Here is a 19,117-nt window from a genome sequence, read left to right on the forward strand (position 1 = left end):
CAAGAAGCTTGACACGATCCAGGACAAAGCAGCCTGCTTGATTGGCACCACATCCACAAATATTCACTCGCTCCACCACTGATGCACAGTAGTGTAGTGTAGTACATTTTATCTTTGGAAGGTCATTGTCTGCAGAGCAGTCGAGCAACATGTACCATCTACAAGATGTACTGCAGGAATTCACCAAGGGTCCTTAGCGCATTCCAAACCCACGACCACTACCATTTAGAAGGACAAGGGCAGCAGATAGATGGGAACACCACCACCTGGAAGTTCCCCTCCAAGTCACTCACCTTCCTGACCTGGAAATATATCGCCATTCCTTCACTGTCACTGGGTCAAAATCCTGGAACTCCCTTCCTAACAGCACTGCGGGTGTACCTATACCATATGGACTGCAGCGGTTTAAGAAGGCAGCTCACCACCATCTTCTCAAGGGCAACTAGGTATGGGCAATAAATGTTAACATAGCCAGCAAAGCCCACATTCCATGAATGAATAAAAAAAGACTCTCCAAAGCCATCCTTGATCTACAAGGCACAAGTCAAGAGTGTGATGGAATACTCTCCACTTGCCTGGATGAGTGCAGCTCCAACAACTCTCAAGAAACTTGACACCATCCAGGACAAAACAGCCCGCTTTATTGGCATCCCATCCACCACTACAACATTCAGACCCTTCATCACCAACGCGCAGTGGCAGCAGTATGTATCATCTGCAAGATGAAGTGCAGCAACTCTCAAGGTTCCTTTGATAGCACCTTCCAAACCCACGACCTCAACAGCCTAGAAGGACAAGGGCAGCAGACGCAAAGGAACACCACCTGCAAGTTCCCCTCCAAGCTCCACAACATCCTGACTTGGAACTATATCGCCGTTCCTTCACTGTCGCTGGGTTGAAATCCTGGAACTCCCTTCCTAACAGCACTTTGGGTGCACCTACACCACGTGGATTGCAGCGATTCAAAAAGGTAGTTCACCACCACCTTCTCAAGGGCAACTAGGGATGGACAATAAATGCTAGCCTAGCCAGTGATGTTCCTTGGAAGAATAGTCTAAAAAACCTAGGGGACACAGTTTAAAAATAAAGGTCTCCCATTTAAGGCGGAGATGAGAAGAAATTTTTTCTGTGAGAAGCTCGTGAATCTTTGGAACTCTCTTCTCAAGAGGGCACTGGAGGTAGGGTCATTGAATATTTTTAAGACACAGGTAAATAGATTCTTGACTCACAGGGGAGTCAAAGGTTATTGGGGGTAGTCGGAATGTGAAGTTGAGGCACAATTGGATCAGATATTATTGAATAGCGAAGCAGGCTCAAGGAGCCGAATGGCTTACTCCTGCTTCTAATTCATATGTTCGTATTTTGCTTCCATTTATTTTGTTATTTTGGTTGCCAGCATTTGTCCTATACACCCATTGGAATAGCTCATGATTAATTTTTCAGCCTTTTCAGCCCTCGCAAAGACTGAAAGTATTTGAAGCCCCACATACAGCCACTTACCTTTAACTGATTGTACCTCTCCAATTGTAACCTGCAGCCACTTAAGAGCGAATAATGTATGTGATTTTGTGGCTTTCTTTGGCGAATTGCCACTGGTAGCCCCATTCCGGGCTTCATGTTTACCATATGTATATAACTAGAAAGAAGATTATACAACCTGGCTACTATCTCTAAAAGGATAGTTCAACAGTTCAATTACTTTTCTTTGGAAATCATGTTTTCTGACCTTTGAAATGTACAGTTATTTATGACCCAAGACAGCATGAATTCAGTTCTTTAGTCAGCCAGCTGAGGCAATAGTTAATTGTGTTGTATGCATATTTACAACTCATCTCCAGAGCAGCTTGTTATATTTTAAGTCATAATATGAAATTGGTGCATGAATCTTTATAGATCCAAATCAAAAAGTAGATTATAGGAGATTGGATTCAATTAGTTTCCACTGTTTTCCCAGAATTCTGACAGTGAACAAAAAAAAATTACCAAACACAGAGAAAAGTATATATCATTGTGACGCATTTATCAGGAATATTGGACGAATAGTTCTTTGTATCATAATGGGAATTGATGCAATTGTCTTGTTTTGTTCATGAAATATAATCTGATTCTGGCACAGACATTTCAAAATAAGATTATTTTATTTTAACGCTTCATAATTAACTGTATGCCTGGAAATTACTATGAGCAACCTCAAAATAGCAACATTTAAAGTGTAAGTAACACAAGTTCAGCAAAGGTAAATATTTTGGCTATTTTGCAGAATGTTGTTTTAGTTTCCAGGCTGTAACCTGTGCAGCAGCCACTTTCTATGCAGCCCACACAGCGTGTAGGTGTAAGAAGGGCAAATGCAGCTACGCCCTCTGCATGTTGGTACAGCTTGATCCAGCACTATCCTGATCTCAGCCAAATTACTAATCCAGCGGCAGGATTGGCAACTTGCTTTACATAAGTCCAGCCCACAAATTGATACATCACTCACCAACGATCAGGCTTGCAATCTGAATTTGTGCAAATTAAAGGATCACTCCAGGAGTGGTGGTTTTCAGTAACTTTTCCTTATGCAGAATTGATAGTAGCTCTGTGCTCAGATCCGGGAGGTACTCTTATGCCACTGTAGGGTAGCTGCCAAGGATGACAGATGACTACCTGACCCAGCTATGAGTCAGTGATTTCATTGCCTCCTAGTCTGCAACAGCACTAGAGAATGGGTAGGAGAAGGCAGGGAAGCTAAGCTCTATGAGGAGGAAGGGAAGAAGAGGAGGAACAGGAGATGCAGAGAGGAGATATCATACACTCTTGTGTAAATGGATCGAATGTCACATAGTGGTTTATGGGGCTCAGTTTCCCCTTCAAAAATTTCCCCATCACAATGTGGAACCACCGATCACCTCTCTCACACCCATTTCACACTCCATGTCACAACATCATATTAGCCACTAGCAGTAAAAGCCACCAACAAAAACTTTCAAAAATATCTTTACTGAACAACACATCTAATTATACAAGCAAAAATGAATTATTCACCCTTGTGCGTTCTCTTATTGCCTGTCATGTAGGTGCCCTTGACTGACCAGCTACTTTTATGCAGTGTTACCCCAATGGCTGCAGCAGGTAGAAGACTGTTGACTTTCATGGGGGCAGACTGCAGATGGCTTTGTAGGATATACTCAAGAGCTCTTGGCCTAGAACGTCCAGCTTTGGACTGTGACTCTGCCTTCTCCTTTAGTATGGGCACAGCAATGGCACTGGCAGGTGTGGTAGCATGAATGCTGTCATTCTGAGAGAGGACAGCAGGTTTGTGCACCACAAAGCCACTGCCATTCCTGTGGGGCAGCACATCAGCAATCCTTGTAATCTGCTGTAGGATAGATTGCTGGACTGCTGTGAGAGCCTACCTGCCCTTTTGAGCACTGAGATCCACAGCCACAATACAGTAAGCTGAGCCAACATGGCTGCTACCATCAATCTCATGAATGCAGTCTGAACTTTCACTGCAGCACTAAGAAGGGCTCTACCTGTGATGCAATGAAAGCTGAGACACTGGTCACCAGACCCTCCATCAAGGTTCAATCCCCCAGTTCTCTCATGGAATTGGCCTATGGTGGAATGGTCCAAGTTTCTGCTGCGTTGGAATCAGAATCTTTAGCATTCAATTGTTGTGTTTCATTATGCGTGTCTGCTATCTGTTCTGTGTGTGATTAGTTAAGCCTGGATGTGATGAATGAGAAAGAGAAACTAAACTGAAAAAGAGCTGGAAGTTTGAGGGCATTGAATAAAACTCTTGTACAGGCATATAGTATGGAGTGTATCACCTCTGCATACCTCCAAGGCATTAAACACAACTGGCAATGAGCACAACGGAGAATAGTTTTAAATTTACCAGTTCCTGACCTGCACCTTTCCTTTCTTCATCTAGATATCGACCCATGCTGTGGAGTCTGTTGAAGAGTCATACGGACTCGAAACGTTAACTGTGTTCCTCTCCGCAGATGCTGCCAGACCTTCTGAGATTTTCCAAATATTTTTATTTCTGTTTTGGATTTCCAGCATCCACAGTTTTTTGCTTTTATCATGCCGTGGAGTCGATGGATATCAGGGTTCAAGACCTCTTTGCTCATTACAGAGGTGGAGGGTCTGGGATGTAACAGCAGCCCACAAGAAGGCAATACTTGCCCATTACCTCAAGCAGAAGATATGTCTATGGTTGATGCCAGGGTAGGTCCTCTCAAAAAATACTTCAGGCCAAAGAAAACTGTGATGATTGAATGATATACATTCCACTAGAAATGTAAGAGAGCCCATCACAGTCAGATATCTTCAAACATGTGCCCAAATTGTGGAAATGCTCATTGGTGCACAGCACCGTGCCCAGCTTGAGTGGGAAAAAAAGTGTCACTCATGTTTAGAGTGGAGTCACCTCACGAAGGTCTGCATGTTGTCATCTGTTCAATATGGAGGAGTCTCTTCTGAGAGTGAGGTTTGGCATGTGTATACCATCACAAATGGGGAAGCACCAGGTTATTTTAAGGAATACTCAAGTTCAGATTGTAGGCATTTGTCGCTTCTCATTGATGTTGATGCGCAAGTATCTATATTGAGCTTCAAACTCTATCATTGGTATTTTTCAGAACTTTATCTCACTCCCATTAGGCACTCTTCAAGCTTACAATGGCCCAATTATATTGTTTCTGGAGCAATCACAATTTCAGTATGCTGCAGAAACCTCATCCTAGACAGGTGTGCATTCTATGGACTACATAGCTTTATCTAAAAGTTTGGCTTCAAAATAGTACGAAGACTTGTGCTCCAGAACTTGCTACACCCCTAGCCAAGCTGTTCCAGTACGGCTACAATACTGGCATTTACCCAGCTATGTAGAAAATTGCCCAGGTATGTCCTGTACACAAAAAGCAGGAAAAATCCAACCCAGCCAATCACCATCGCATCAGCCTACTCTAGCATCAGTAAAGTAATGGAAAGGGTCAACAACAGTGCTGTCAAGCAACCTGCTCACTGACGCCCAGTTTGGGTTCCACCAGGGCCACTCATTACAGCCTTGGTTCAAACATGGACTAAAGAGCTGAACTCCCGAGGTGAGGTGACGGTTGACTGCCCTTGATACCAAGGCTGCATTTGAGTGGGTGTGGCATTAAGGAGCCTCAGCAAAACTGAAGTCAATGGGAATCAGGGGGAAAACACTCTGCTGGTTAGAGCCATATCTAGTACAACGGAAGGTGGCTGTGGTTGTTGGAGGTCAGTCATCTCAGCTCCAGGACATCACTGTAGAGGTTCCCCAGGGTGTGTCCTCAGCCCAATCACTTTCAGCTACTTCATCAATGACCTTCCTTCCATATAAGGTCAGAAGTAGGGATGTTTGCTGATTGCACAATGTTCAGTACCATTTGCGATGCCTCAGATACTGAAGCAGTCCATGTCCAAATACAGCAAGACCTGGACAATATCTGTACTTGGACTGACAAGTGGGAAGTAACATTCATGCCTCACAAGTGCCAGGCAGTGAACATCTGCAAAAAGAAAGAAAGAATCTAATCATCACCCCTTGATATTCAATTGCATTACCATCACTGAATACCCCACTATCAACATCCAGGGGGTTACCATTGACCAGAAACTGAGCTGGACCAGCCATATAAATACTGTGGCCACAAGAGTAGGTCAGAGGCTAGGAATCTTGTGATGAGTAACTCAACTCCTGACTCCCCAAAGCCTGTCCACTATCTACAACGTACAAGTCAGGAGTGTGATGGAATACTCCCCACTTGCCTGGATGAGTGCAGCTCCCATAACACTCAAGAAGCTTGACACTGTCCAGGACAAAGCAGCACACTTGATTGGTACCACATCCACAAACATTCACTCCCTCCCCCACTGATGCACAGCAGCAGCAGTCTGTATCAACTACAAGATGCACTGCAGGAATTCACCAAGGATCCTTAGACAGTACATTTTTTTTTATATTCATTCTTGGGATGTGGGCATCACTGGCTAGACTAGCATTTATTTCCCCTCCCTAATTGCCTTTGTTTAGACGGCATTTTAGAGTCAACCACAATGTTGTGGGTCTGGAGTCACATGTAAGCCAGAATAGGTATGGACTGCAGATTCCTTCCCTACAGGATATTAGTCAACCTGATAGGTTTTTACGACAATTGGAAATGGTTTCATGGTCATCATTACACTTTTAATTCCAGATTTTTTTTTCTTGAGTTCAAATTCCACCATTTGCTGTGTGGTAGGATTCGAACCCAGGTCCCCAAAGCATTACCCTGGGTCTCTGGATTAGAAGTCCAGTGACAATACCACTGCCTTCCAAACTCATGACCACTACCATCTAGAAGGACAAGGGCAGCAGATAGATGGGAACACCAACACCTAAAAGTTTCCGTCCAAGTCACTCACAATCCTGTCATGGAAATATATCACCATTCCTTCACTGTCACTGGGTCAAAATCCTGGAACTCCCTTCCTAACAGCACTGTGGGTGTACCTACGCCGCATGAACTGCAACGGTTCAAGAAGGCAGCTCACCGCCATCTTCTCAAGTGCAACTAGGGATGGGTAATAAATGCTGGCCCAGCCAGCGACACCCACATCCCGTGAATGAAGAAAAAAAAAATTGTAGACCCCACTTCAACAAACATTAACATAATCGATGATGTAGACTATACAGACCAATATCCGTCTTTATTTACCAAATTTGTGGAGATTAAGGGGTAATGTCATGCTCCTCCCATTGACACATTACTTCCACCAGTTTTACAAAATTTGAGATAGTTGCCATTAGAAATCCGTGCTAAAGCATCAAAGGATCTGAAACAACTTGAACAGATGACATCGAGTGAATAGACTTACCGCCGTGGATATTGAACTTTGACAAAATGGTAAAATTAGACAATTTACAAATCAGGCAACCTTAAGGCAGTCAACAAATCTATTATTCCAGACAACTATCCACTTCCTACTATCCAAGAACTACCAGAATAATTTCATGACCCTACAGACCTCACGAAGTTCGGAACTATTTACAGATACCTTTATGTGACGAGTAACTCACCTCTTGACTCCCCAGCAACACTTAAGAAGCTCAACATCCAGGACAAAGCAGCTGGCTTAACGTTTTACTATGTTAAAAGCTCTATATAAATGAGTTATTACTGTAAATTCAATGGAAACACGAGAGAAAATATAGAATAGCCATTCCCATAATTTCTCTTGAATTTTCAGTGATCTTCCTTTAAAGTATTGTCAGATGTTATGATCCCAGCTGATGTTACTACTGGACAAGCCAGATCCCAAGATGGAACCCGGCCTGATAGATCCTAACTTTTATTTTTTGTTTCGATATGTGGAGCATGGCTACTGAACAGAGTCACAGAAGTCCCAGCTGATGAATCTTTAACAAAAGATTAAAATACTTATTAAATAAGAAAAATGAAAATGAAATATATTACAATACTCCTTTACCCACAATTATACCTTTACAGATATATACAGATTTGTAAGAATTATACAAGTTACAAAAGCTATCTTATACTCTGTTCACAGTAAGTACACAATTCATGTAAACCAATAGGGAACCTGTGGTCAGACACGCCAAGCTCTGAAACCAAGTGACAGATGCCACCCCAGACAGATGCTATGGATCTCTCCTCATCTCCCCTCCAAATGCTTGTCACACCATGAGCTAACCAGTCTCACTGAGTTCCGCTTTCACATAAGAGTTTCCCATCTTTACTCTCCAAGGACTCACTTTGCAATCTTCTCCCAAACTGATGCTTTCTCACAGACACCTTCCACAAGGGTCCACCTCCAGGGTTTCGAACTCTCCTTCCCATGTTCCTCTTGCCTGGGTCAACAAGTACATTCAAGCTTTCTTCCATGCACTTTCTCTCACTGACTCAGCCGTTGTCAACAGAACACATCTGTCTCTTTGGAACTTTAGGCTTCTCCCAAGCCAATATTGCTTTAAATCTGCTTCCTGCAATTTGTCTTCTTTTTAAGTTTGAAGCTTGGAGCCTTCCTCTCTGCTCCTTGCTTTCACTTGCACAGAATGAAACCTCTTCTAGTTTCCTGTCCTTTGACTAGACTAGAAGATCTTCTTGGGACCCTTCCTTTCTCTCTCACTCCTTTGCCTTGGGGCCTTTCAGTTTTTTTGGGAAATCAATTCTCTCTGCAGTTCCCTCATCCAGTATCCATTCTCTCTGGAAACCTGGTTAAAACTTCAGCTTGGGACTAGTTATCTGTCCCTCTGTTGTCCAGTCTCTCTGGCAGTTGCTTTCAACTGAACTCAAACTACCCTTCTATCTCTGTGGGGCCTCTGGTTGCTAGGCAACAGCATAGTTTTTTTAACCATGTTTGCTTTACTCTCTTCAAGAGTCATAAGAATCTCATTAGAATGCAGGCACCTTTTAAAATAAAACTAAAACTCAACTCCTTTACTTAACAAACAAAAACAGAAATACAAATCAAACTTAAACATTGAAGATTTACCTTACTCTTAACACAACCAAGTACACATATAACTTACTTAAACTATTTCTATTTCATAATACAAACAATAATTTATTTTACTCCTTGATAGGATCCAGGCGTCATTGGCAAGGCCAGCTTTTGTTGCCATTGTTAATTGCCCTTCAGAACATGATGGACAGCCACCTTCTTGACAGCCACAGCCCATGTGCTGTAAGTACACCTATGGTGCTGTTAGGAAGGAGGTTCAGAGTTTTGACCCAGCGACAGTGAAAGAATGGTGATCTAGTTCCAAGTCAGAATGGTGTGTGGCTCGGAGGGGAACTTGCAGGTGGTGGCATTCCCTTGTGTCTGCTGCCCATGTCCTTCTAGGTTTAGAGCTCATGGGTTTGGAAAGCACTGTTGAAGGAGACTTGGCAAGCTACTGCAGTACATCTTGTAGATGGTATACGTTGCTGCCACTGTGCGTTAGTGGTGAAGGGATTGAAGAATGAAGGTGGTGGATGGGGTGCCAATCAAGTGGGCTGCTTTTTCCTGGATGGTGGCGAGCTTCCGGAGTATTGTTTGAGCTGCACTCATCCAGGCAAATGGAGAGTATTCTATTACACTCCTGACTTGTGCTTTGTAGATGGTGGACAGCCTTTGGAGAGTCAGGAGATAAGTTATTCTTTGCAGAATTCCCAGCCTCTGACCTGCTCTTGTAGCCACAGTATTTATATGGTTGGTCGAGTTCAGTTTCTGGTCAATGGTAACCTCGAGGATGTTGATAATGAGGGACTCTGTGATGGTAATGCCAGCTAATGTCAAGGGGGGATGGTTAGATTCTCTCTGGATGGAGACGGTCATTGTCTGGAATTTAGAATTTTAATTGCTACTTATCAGCCCAAGCCTGATTGTTGTCCAGGTCTTGCTGCATATATAGAGACCAACTACTTCAGTATCTGAGGAGTTGCAAATGGTGCTGAACATTGTGCAATCATCAGTGAGCATCCCTACTTCTGATCATGATTGGTGAAGCAGCTGAAGATGTTTGTGCCTAGGTCACTAGCCTGATGAACTCCTGCAGCAATGTCCTGGGACTGAGATGATTGCCCTTCAACAATCCCAGTTTCCTCCTTTTAGGTATCACTCCAACCTGTGGCGAGTTTCCCCTGATTCCAACTGACTTCAGTTTTGCTAGGGCTCCAATGATACCATACTTGATCAAATGTTGCATTGAGGCTGAAAGCAGTCATTCTCACTTCACCTCTTCTGTTCAGTTCTTTTTTGTTCATATTTGGACCAAGGGTAAAAGAGGATAGGAGCTAAATGGCCCTGGAAGAACACAATATGTGCAACAGTGACCAGGCTATTGCTGTGCAGGTGCCACCTGACAGCACTGTCGATGACACCTTCCATCATTTTACTGATGATTGGCAGTAGACTGATAGGGTGGTTTGGCTGGGTTGGATTTGTCATGCTTTTTATGGACAGGACATATCCGGGGAATTTTCCACATTGTCAGGAAGATGCCAGTGTTGTAGCTGTTCTGGAACAGCTGGGCTAGGAGTGCAGCTAGTTCTGGAGCACAAATAGCACTCCTATTGAAATTGTTTGTGTTTATGTGAATTGAGCAACTCCAGAAAGAGTATTGAAATATAGTGTTCAAATTGGATTTCAATAAATTCAATTTTGTATAGTGTTCAGATAGTATTCCAATAAATCTGTTCATTTGTGACGTAACACCAGTCAATTTGACCCTGAATCACTCATTTCTTGTGATCAAAAATTAACTTGGTTCACCAATGTTCTTCGAGGAAGACATGAGGTCCATTCTTATCTTGTATAGCCTAGATATTTTTACAATCACAGTTTTTCTCAATGCCCTCTAAGTGTGGTGGAATACTCTCTACTTGCCTGGATAAGTGCAGCTCCAACAACACTCAAGAAGCTGGACACCATCCAAGCCAAAGCAGCCCCATTGATCAGCACCCCATCCACCACTTTAAGCGTTCACTCCTTTCAACACTGACCCATAGTGGAAACATGTGTGCCATCTACAAGCCACTGTGCAGCAACTTGCCAAGGTTCCTTCAAGAGCAGCTTCCAAACCCGTAACCTCTACCGCCTAGAAAGACAAGGTCAGTAGATGCATGGGAACACTACCACCTTCAAGCTCCTTTCCAAGCCGCACACCATCCTGACTTGGAATTATATTGTGGTTGCTTCACTGTTGCTGGGTAAAACCCTGGAATTTCCTTCCTTAAGAGCACTGTGGGTGTATCTACACCACACGAACTGAAATGGTTCAAGTTTCGTCTCAACACCGCCTTCTCGAGAACAATTAGGGATGGGCAATAAATTCAGTCCTTGCGAGAGACATTCACATCCCCTGAATGACTGAAAATAATGCTGCCAGTTGTAAGCTAATTGCTATGAAGTTCAGTATTAAAGTTTGACAGATATCAAAAGCAATCCGGGCCTCTTATAGCGAACATAATTAACACAAAAGCTGAGTCAACCCATTAAAAGTCCTTCTCAATGGGGATACTTTCCGAGTTGGTTGAACTGTCTGTTAGTCCAGTCCAGCATATCTACTACCTGTGGGACTCAGTACAGAAACTCACCAAAGTTACTTCCAGCCCTGGTAACCGCTATCATTGTGAAGGACTAAGGCAGCAATAGGAGCATTTTCGCTTCTGCCTTTTCTTCCAAGTCACGCCATCCTGACTCACTCCTTTATCATCAATGGGTCAAAAAGACCATTGCCACTTTCTGAGGTCCAGTGACTGAAAGTAAGGGGGGGTGTATTATCAATGTTATCCATACCCAATGAACAAATAATAAACTGATCTAAACTCAGTTAGATTTACTTACCTCCAGGAGTAATATTAACTAAATCAGAACATTTACACATTTTAATGAATAATTATCTTCTCTCTAACTATAATACACAAAGGAAATTAGCACCTTAGATATCTTGGTATAAAATGAAGGTTTTGAGGCAGATGGTGAAAAGTTGAAAGGTGAGGTTGAGATCAATCAAATAGAACAGGCTTACTTGGCCAAATAGCTTGTTTCTAAGTTTACTACCATCTCCACAACCAGAGGAATTCAGGTTTACAGGCAGAGAAACTAGTTCTCCAGATTTATATCTATTGCTTTCATGAAATCAGTGCCAAGATAAACAGCAGAATGAAACTCCTGCACATTCCATGACATAGTTGAACAATGGAAGAGAACAAAGTCATTACTCAAGATCACTAGTAAACATTCACCATAAAAAATTTTAAAAATGAGTAGCCAAAACCTTTGGAGTACATGGAACAAATGTTTCCATCCTACCTCATGAAATGCTTTCTCTGCATTGAAAGAATGGGAACACTGTTAAAGGGGCCAAAACAACAGGTGGAATGCTCTCATCCCACTCATGGCGGGTTTCATGGCGAGTAGGAGCGGAGAATCCAGCAGGAGGCAAAAAATTGGAAAAGCAGGTTGCAATTCTCCGGATGGTGTTTCCATGGCGGATCAGTTATCCTGCTGACTATTGGTGCGAACACCATTTACACTCATTAGCATGTTATGAATGCTCATCGAAACAGCTGCTCGCTGAAATCTTGCCACGCCTTCCAATCTTCCATCACACCAGTGGGAAATTACATCGGCCTCAAATCTGTTTGAAAAAGGGTGGCGTGCACAAATTGGACCTCAGTTTGCTGGTAACTTCGAGGTGAGTGGAACATATCTGCGATACTGTGCTGTGGCACTCATGCAGGCCTCCACTTTCACGCCTAGCACTTCAGCCGGGATTGGGCAGTGAGGTGAGGGGTCAGGCAGACAAACACACGAGGGGGTCAACAGGGAGGGAAGGCGGTGGAATGGCAGTCAGGGGGAAGGGCAAACACCGGAGGCAGGGGGTGGGGTGGGGGCGGGGGGGGGGGGGGGGGGTGCAACAGGGAGGGAAGGTTGTAGAATGGCAGTCAGGGGGAAGGCTGAACACCAGGGGGCCCTCTCTGAGGTCACCTTCTAACCTCTTACTGCCACCGGAGTGAGCAGAGTCTGCTTAGAAAGAATGGAGGAAGACCTTCTTGCGATGAAAGTCACTTAAAGCCAATGGCTTCATTAGCACTGTCAAAGAGCTACTCAGAACTCAGTGGCTACACATCACAGTCGCTGCATCTCAATTGTAACATACAGGAATGCAGAATTTAGGAATGCAGGCCATAGTGAGGGAGACACAGCTGTATCATATATGACATTCAATCAAGTCATTAATATGCCACATCAGAGATTGGAGCACAGAGCTAGGTTGGGTCACTCATCTCACTGAAACTTTAGCATCCCATGCAGGGCTCAAGATGTTACATATCTGCAATGCCATTTTGGTCATCTGGATGTGTGTGCTAGTGTCTCAGGGACAAGGTGACATCAGCCACCATGCAAGTAGAGCAGCAAAAACTATGAACCCTTAAAGTCTCCGAATGTGTCATCCTCTGAGCTGCCTTTCTCAGGATCCTAATTCAATGGAGGGGGCGAAGGATGGAGAGGCAACTCCGCACGTATCTTCAACAGGAGGGACATGGTCGAGCATTGCTGCAGCATGAGCAGGAGGAGAGACCCAGAAAACGGGGCGACTTGTCAGACCTAGGGTTTATTGTCCAAGAGTCTCCTATTTACAAATGAGCGAGAGGCAAGGCCGTGCACATCTGCGTATGTCCTAAGATCTGGTATATCACATATGCCACATTCTTTGTGAAGACCTGACACCTCGTGGAGTTGGAAGGTATCCCCTGCTAGTGGCTTTGAAGGTGACTACTGCACACTATTTCGTGGCCTCTGGTTCTATCCAAGGATGAACAGGGGACCTGTGCGGATTCACTCAGTCCACAACACATTGATGCGTAAAGGAGATCACAGATGCCCTTTAAAGGAAGGCCCATAATTTTGTCCAATTTGTTTGGACAAAGATAGCCAGGCTGCAAAAGTCACTGCCTTCGCTGCCATTTCAGGCTTCCCTACAGTGCAGGGTGCAACAGACTGCACCCAAGTAGCTATGCAGGCTCCATGGCAGCACGCCCTAATGTTTATAAACCGCAAGGACTATCATTCCATCAATATGCAACTGGTGTGTGCTCACCCTGCATGTTTGTGCATGGTACCCTGGGAGTTGCCACGACTCCTACATCCTAAGTCACTGCCAGGTGCCTGACATTTTCAAAGGGCCATTATGTCTGCAGGGATGGATGCTTGGGGATAAGGGGTATCCACTGAAGCTTGGTGATGATACCAATGCATCATCCTCAGTTGTTCTGAGGAGAGTTACACTGCTGCTCACAGCTGCACATGCTCTCTTATAGAGCAGACCATAAGGCTTCTAAAGATGCATTTCAGATGCTTGGACAGCTCAGGTGTCTCACTCCAATACATTCCCAACAGGGTTTCCCGCATCATCGCTATGCAAAGAGCTGACCCCCTGACCTGGAGGAGAAAAGGAGCTCATCGGAGGATGAAGATCCGGAGGCCCAGGAACCTTGGGAAGCTGCTGAGGGTCAGTATGAGCGTGAACATGCTATGGAGAAAGTAAGCCATGAGAGATGTGCCTATGATACTTTAATCGCTAACAGGTTCCAGGAAGAGTAAAGTCAGGTGCCGGAATACGGCCACATTTCTGCTAGCCCTCAAAGCCATCTTCTTTCAACACAGGATGTCCACCCACTTGCAGCAAAAACGAGTCCCGCATTCACACTTACCGCATGAATCGCCAGGCCATGATCTTTGCTTTGGTCTGTGGGGCCCTGTGAGTAAACTCACTCTGGAAACTGAGAGCCCACTTAGGAACAAGAGCGATGCAAGGAAAGGCTTGAAGCCTTCACTGCCATCTAATGATGCCAACACTGCTGCAACTAAGATGTGGACATGCTGAGGGATCTCCTCCTCCCATGCACGTCTTTTCTTCTGCTACTACCACCGAGGATACACAAATGTCACGATTTGTCAATGCTGATGAGCTGTCCTCAATCAATGGTGTTTTTTGAGGGAGAAGGGGTGAGAAACGCTTACTTCACACACTTCCAATAAAGATTTAAATACACCTCCCTGACATCTCACAAGGGGTGCGGATACTAGTTCAACTAAGGTTGACACCAGAGGAATGTGAATCTCACAGTGGGACACTATCACTGAGTGGGAGGAAGGCTAAACCTCAAAACAAGAGGACTTGAAAGTACAAAATCACAATGCCTTCAGTTGACAGGAACATTTGTATAATCATCAAATATAATAATAAAAGTGAAATTTAGTTATATGTCTAGTACACCTGTGACCCAAAAGTGACATCAATTTTTCTTAACTTCTCTAACTCTATCGCTACACCTGGGTGCAGCCCCGACATCCACATCAAAGGTAGAGGCAGCCTGCTGACTTCTACGTCCTGATGTCTGTGATGACCTCGGCGGAGGTCCTCTGGTAGGCTGTGGTTTGGAGGACCCCAGCCTGATAAAAGTCACCTAATCAGGGGCAGAAGCACCCTCAGTGGTCTGAGAAGCTAGAATGAATGGGATCATAGGCAGTCGGGGCTATGAGCGGTTGCACACCCTTGAAGTGACCTGAGAGGAGGCCCCCGGGATGTCCGGCTGACGCTCATTCTCCCTGTGGATGCCCATGGGCCCCACCCTGACTCCTGCAGGAGTTGGTACTTCTGGAGGGTGGTCAAGGTGCCACATCCCCATGTCGCCTACATCCTGATGATGCCCACTAGGGTGTGTGGCCATGGAGTGCAGGGTGGAGCGCAAATATGGCAAGACCTGCTGGACCAAGGTCTCCATAGTGGTTGCCAGCCTTCCCAAGGTGACCTCTAAGCACTTGCATCAGACAGAAAATAGACAACTCCTCCATCATTCGCCCTAATCTGCTGAGTGACTGCTGAATCTCTGCCTGATGTTCCACCGCCTGTCACTGCAGCATAGATTTGGCCAGAGGCTTATCATCTGACTCGGACCTAGTGGGTGGCTGGTTTCCAGCAGCTTCCAAGTGCCAGGGACCTGGCCTGTCCCTGACTCTGACTGTTGTGGGGACTTATCAGTGAGGTGTTCCCCAGAATGTGAGCCCAAGCCTAATCAATATCTGTGCTCCACCGAAGTGTGTGTCTCTGACTGGTGGAGGGTGTGTGTGATGGTTCTTCTGGAGCTTCCTCCTCAGATGAGGTCCAGGAGCTTGCACTGGTGGTGCTGGAATGGCTTGGGGGCCTCTATTTGCTTGTGCCTAGAAAATAGAAAACAATTTCAGTTAATGAGCATGAACTAGAAAAGACTGCATGTGACTCACTGTGAATGTCAGGATTTGATGAGGTGATGGATCTGTGATCTGTACTAGGTTTGTTGGAGAGCCTGATCTCCCGTTCCCTACAGGAATGATCCCTGTCCTCCCCAGCCAGCCCGGCTGCAGCCTACTCAAATTCACTAAGAGCGTGGATCTCGGGCATCCCTCCCCCAGGCTGTGCACTCTCATGCCAATTCTATGCCAGCTTTGCCTGTATGAAGAAGAAAGAAAAGCATGTGATGAGAAGGGATGAAGCAGAGGTTGGGTGAGGTGCATGTCCCCTGTGTATGGTGAGCCCGCCCCAGAAAGGCCAGAGGATGGAGTGTGAACAGCATGTTAGATGGGATGGCGGTGATGTGAACATCTCAGTGGGAGAATGAGTGTTGATACGTGTCTCCCAATAATGGCTGCGTGTGACCCCTGAAGAAAGTGGCTGTTTGAGTGCATGATGCCATATGAATTTGATATTGGAGGGTGTTGAAGAATGACTTACGCAGAGCGGATGAGATCATTCATCCTCTTCCTGCACTGGGTGGCACTTCAGGCACAGGTAGCAGCCATGCTGGCCTGCACAGCTACGGTGTACCAGGCCCGAGAGGAGAGGTTGCAGTACTTCCTGCAGCCATCCATGGGGTAGTACACATGCTGTTGTTCCTGCACTCCTCTGACCAAGGCCTGGAGGTCTGGTGGGTGAAGCGGAGTGCAGATTTCATGCTGAGGCTCTCGGCCTTTCTCTTATGGGTTGCAGACATCTCTGGTGGGCTGGAGAGATTGAGATTGTGTATTGGACTGGTGTTTAAATATGATGCCCAGACCTTCAAACCCACCAGATGACAGCAGGCAGACGAATCAGCTCCCAACACAATCTGGAGTGAAATGTGCCTCTGCATAATTAATGAGGCTCCAAACACAATATCGGGTGTGAGTTGCCACCATTACAGATGGCAGGCGGGGCACCGCTGAAACCGCCTGCCACTGCACTTAGTTTCATTTTGGGAAAATTTTGCCCAACATTTTTTTTTCATCAACAGCAAATGTAAAATTAGGAGAAAATGAAATAAAAAGCATTGGCTTGGATGAATGTTGTTGCTTATTTAACCTAAACTATTTTAAACTCAGTCAAAATTTCATTTACCTAACATGATATATAAGATAAACACACAAAAATTGCAGGATATGATTTTAGGCCACTTGAGATACTATGCGGCAGTAAAGACAAAAACCTTCCTGAGACTTTATCTGCAATTTTAATTCTGGTGGGAGTGTAGTGTACAGGGGACTTGGTGAGTTGGATGTGCTCATGACAGCACTGGATTGAGACATGGGACATCTTATCTTTCCATTGCTCGACCAGTATGGGCACTATTACATGGTCTGCAAGGGGGGAGCACTATCAGATACCATCAGTAACATGCAGATAAGTGGTGAAGGAGCATCTAGAGATGATTGCAGTCAGGAACAGGAAGCCTGGAGTGGGAGAATGGGAGATCATGTGGTGTAAAGGGTTAATGTTAAATGTGTAAGTAGACAGTCTACATCATCAATGATATACAATCACATGACAACAGTGTAATCTGATAATTCTATGTGGAGCCTCCTGCTAAGCCTTGTGCTATACATAGTTAGTAGAAAGTTCAATAAAAGGTAAAGTTTACCAACAGCCTTGCCTCCTGCAGTTTCTATCAATCCTGACCATAGACAACTTCATCTAAACCCACGATGATAACAGATGTTGGCAGCGGAAAAGACTTTGGGAAAAACACCAAGTAAAGAGCCCAGTGAGTGGAAAAAGCAGCAAGAGAAACAACTGCAAAGAAAGGACAGTGCAATGAAACTGTCAACAGAACTTGAAGACAGGCTAGAATGAAGAAAAGCCACAGAGAAAACTTTACGTTTACCAGAGTGCTTTGACCACGTAGAAGGCCCGGATCAAGTCAAGAAGTGGCAGAACTGGCACCGTAGGTCTACCAAGTGAGGAGCCGCTTCAGGATGACCAGACAAGATGAGCAAGGGACAAGTCAGTACCCTTCTCTATGCCACAGGCAGTAGTGCAGATGTCATAAGTCAGACAGGACATAAACAAAGAGAAAACGACATATGAAGAGGTTATAAAACCCTTTGATTTCAGCTTTAGAAGAAACACCATCATAGAAGGGGTGAAGTTCAATAGACATATCCAAAAATCGGGAGACAGCGTAGATTTCTTCATTAACTATTTATATTGACTAGCTGAGAATTACGAATATGGAGCTCTGAAAGGCGAATTAATTTGGGATCGCATTGTTGTAGTTGTCTTAGAGAAGATTTTATCAGATTTTCTACAGTCTATTGACAGCTGTGCAGTTAACAAGGCAGGCAAAAGTGAGAAAGCAAAATTGTGTATTTATTCAAGGCGACAAAGAGATTTTGTGGAGAAAAACGAATGAGAGTGCAGTTTGTAGGACACAGAAATAGCAGCGCACCTACTCAAAAACAGGGAAAGAGCCAAGAGGGCATGGTAGCTGCCATTACTTAGTGTTCTCACTGTGGCAGGAAAAGGTTGCACCTGCACAAAGAATCCTCTGTCAAAAATGCAAAATGGCATTCCTGAAAAAGGAGAGGACATATGAAATCTGTAAGCCACAGCAAAAAGCTCATAACACAGAAATTTAATGAGAAACAACTTAAATCATCTAGTATTCAAGAAATTGAAGATGAACAAGACAACGAAGTGCCACTCTTGGGAGACATTACTATAAATTGAGAGAGGGGAATGTACAATGAGACCTGGGTGTCCTCGTACACCAGTCACTGAAGGTAAGCATGCAGGTGCAGCAGGCGGTAAAGAAGGCAAATGGTATGTTGGCCTTCATAGCCAGAGGATTCGAGTACAGGAACAGGGATGTCTTGCTGCAATTGTACAGGGGCCTTGGTGAGACCGCACCTGGAATATTGTGTGCAGCCTTGGTCTCCTTATCTGAGGAAGGATGTTCTTGCTATAGAGGGAGTGAAGCGAAGGTTTACCAGACTGATTCCTGCGGTGGCGGGACTGACATATGAGAGATTGAGTCGGTTAGGATTATATGCGATGCAGTTCAGAAGAATGAGGGGGGATCTCATAGAAACCTATAAAATTCTAACCAGACTAGACAGGGTAGATGCAGGAAGGATGTTCCCGATGGTGGAGGAGTCCAGAACCAGGGGTCACAGTCTGAGGATATGGGGTAGACCATTTAGGACTGAGATGAGGAAAAACTTCTTCACCCAGAGAGTGGTGCACCTGTGGAATTTGGTACCACAGAAAGTAGTTGAGGCCAAAACATTGTATGTTTTCAAGAAGGAGTTAGATATA

The 19,117-nt window shown here is 44.7% G+C and overlaps 1 protein-coding gene across 1 annotated transcript in view; it reads right to left on the minus strand.

Annotated features, from left to right (window-relative positions):
- The window catches only part of LOC121276826 (coiled-coil domain-containing protein 152-like), a 150,786-nt gene extending 135,589 nt beyond the window's left edge, over positions 1 to 15,197 (minus strand). The window contains exons 1-2 of the mRNA XM_041185369.1: positions 15,063 to 15,197; positions 11,347 to 11,364 (exon numbers count right to left, since the gene is read on the minus strand). Coding sequence (XP_041041303.1) covers positions 11,347 to 11,364; positions 15,063 to 15,197 — 153 coding nt within the window. The remainder of the gene's footprint in view (positions 1 to 11,346; positions 11,365 to 15,062) is intronic.
- Positions 15,198 to 19,117: the final 3,920 nt, after the last annotated feature.

The sequence above is a fragment of the Carcharodon carcharias genome, chromosome 4 (genome assembly GCF_017639515.1).
Source record: "Carcharodon carcharias isolate sCarCar2 chromosome 4, sCarCar2.pri, whole genome shotgun sequence".
Taxonomy (NCBI): domain Eukaryota; kingdom Metazoa; phylum Chordata; class Chondrichthyes; order Lamniformes; family Lamnidae; genus Carcharodon; species Carcharodon carcharias.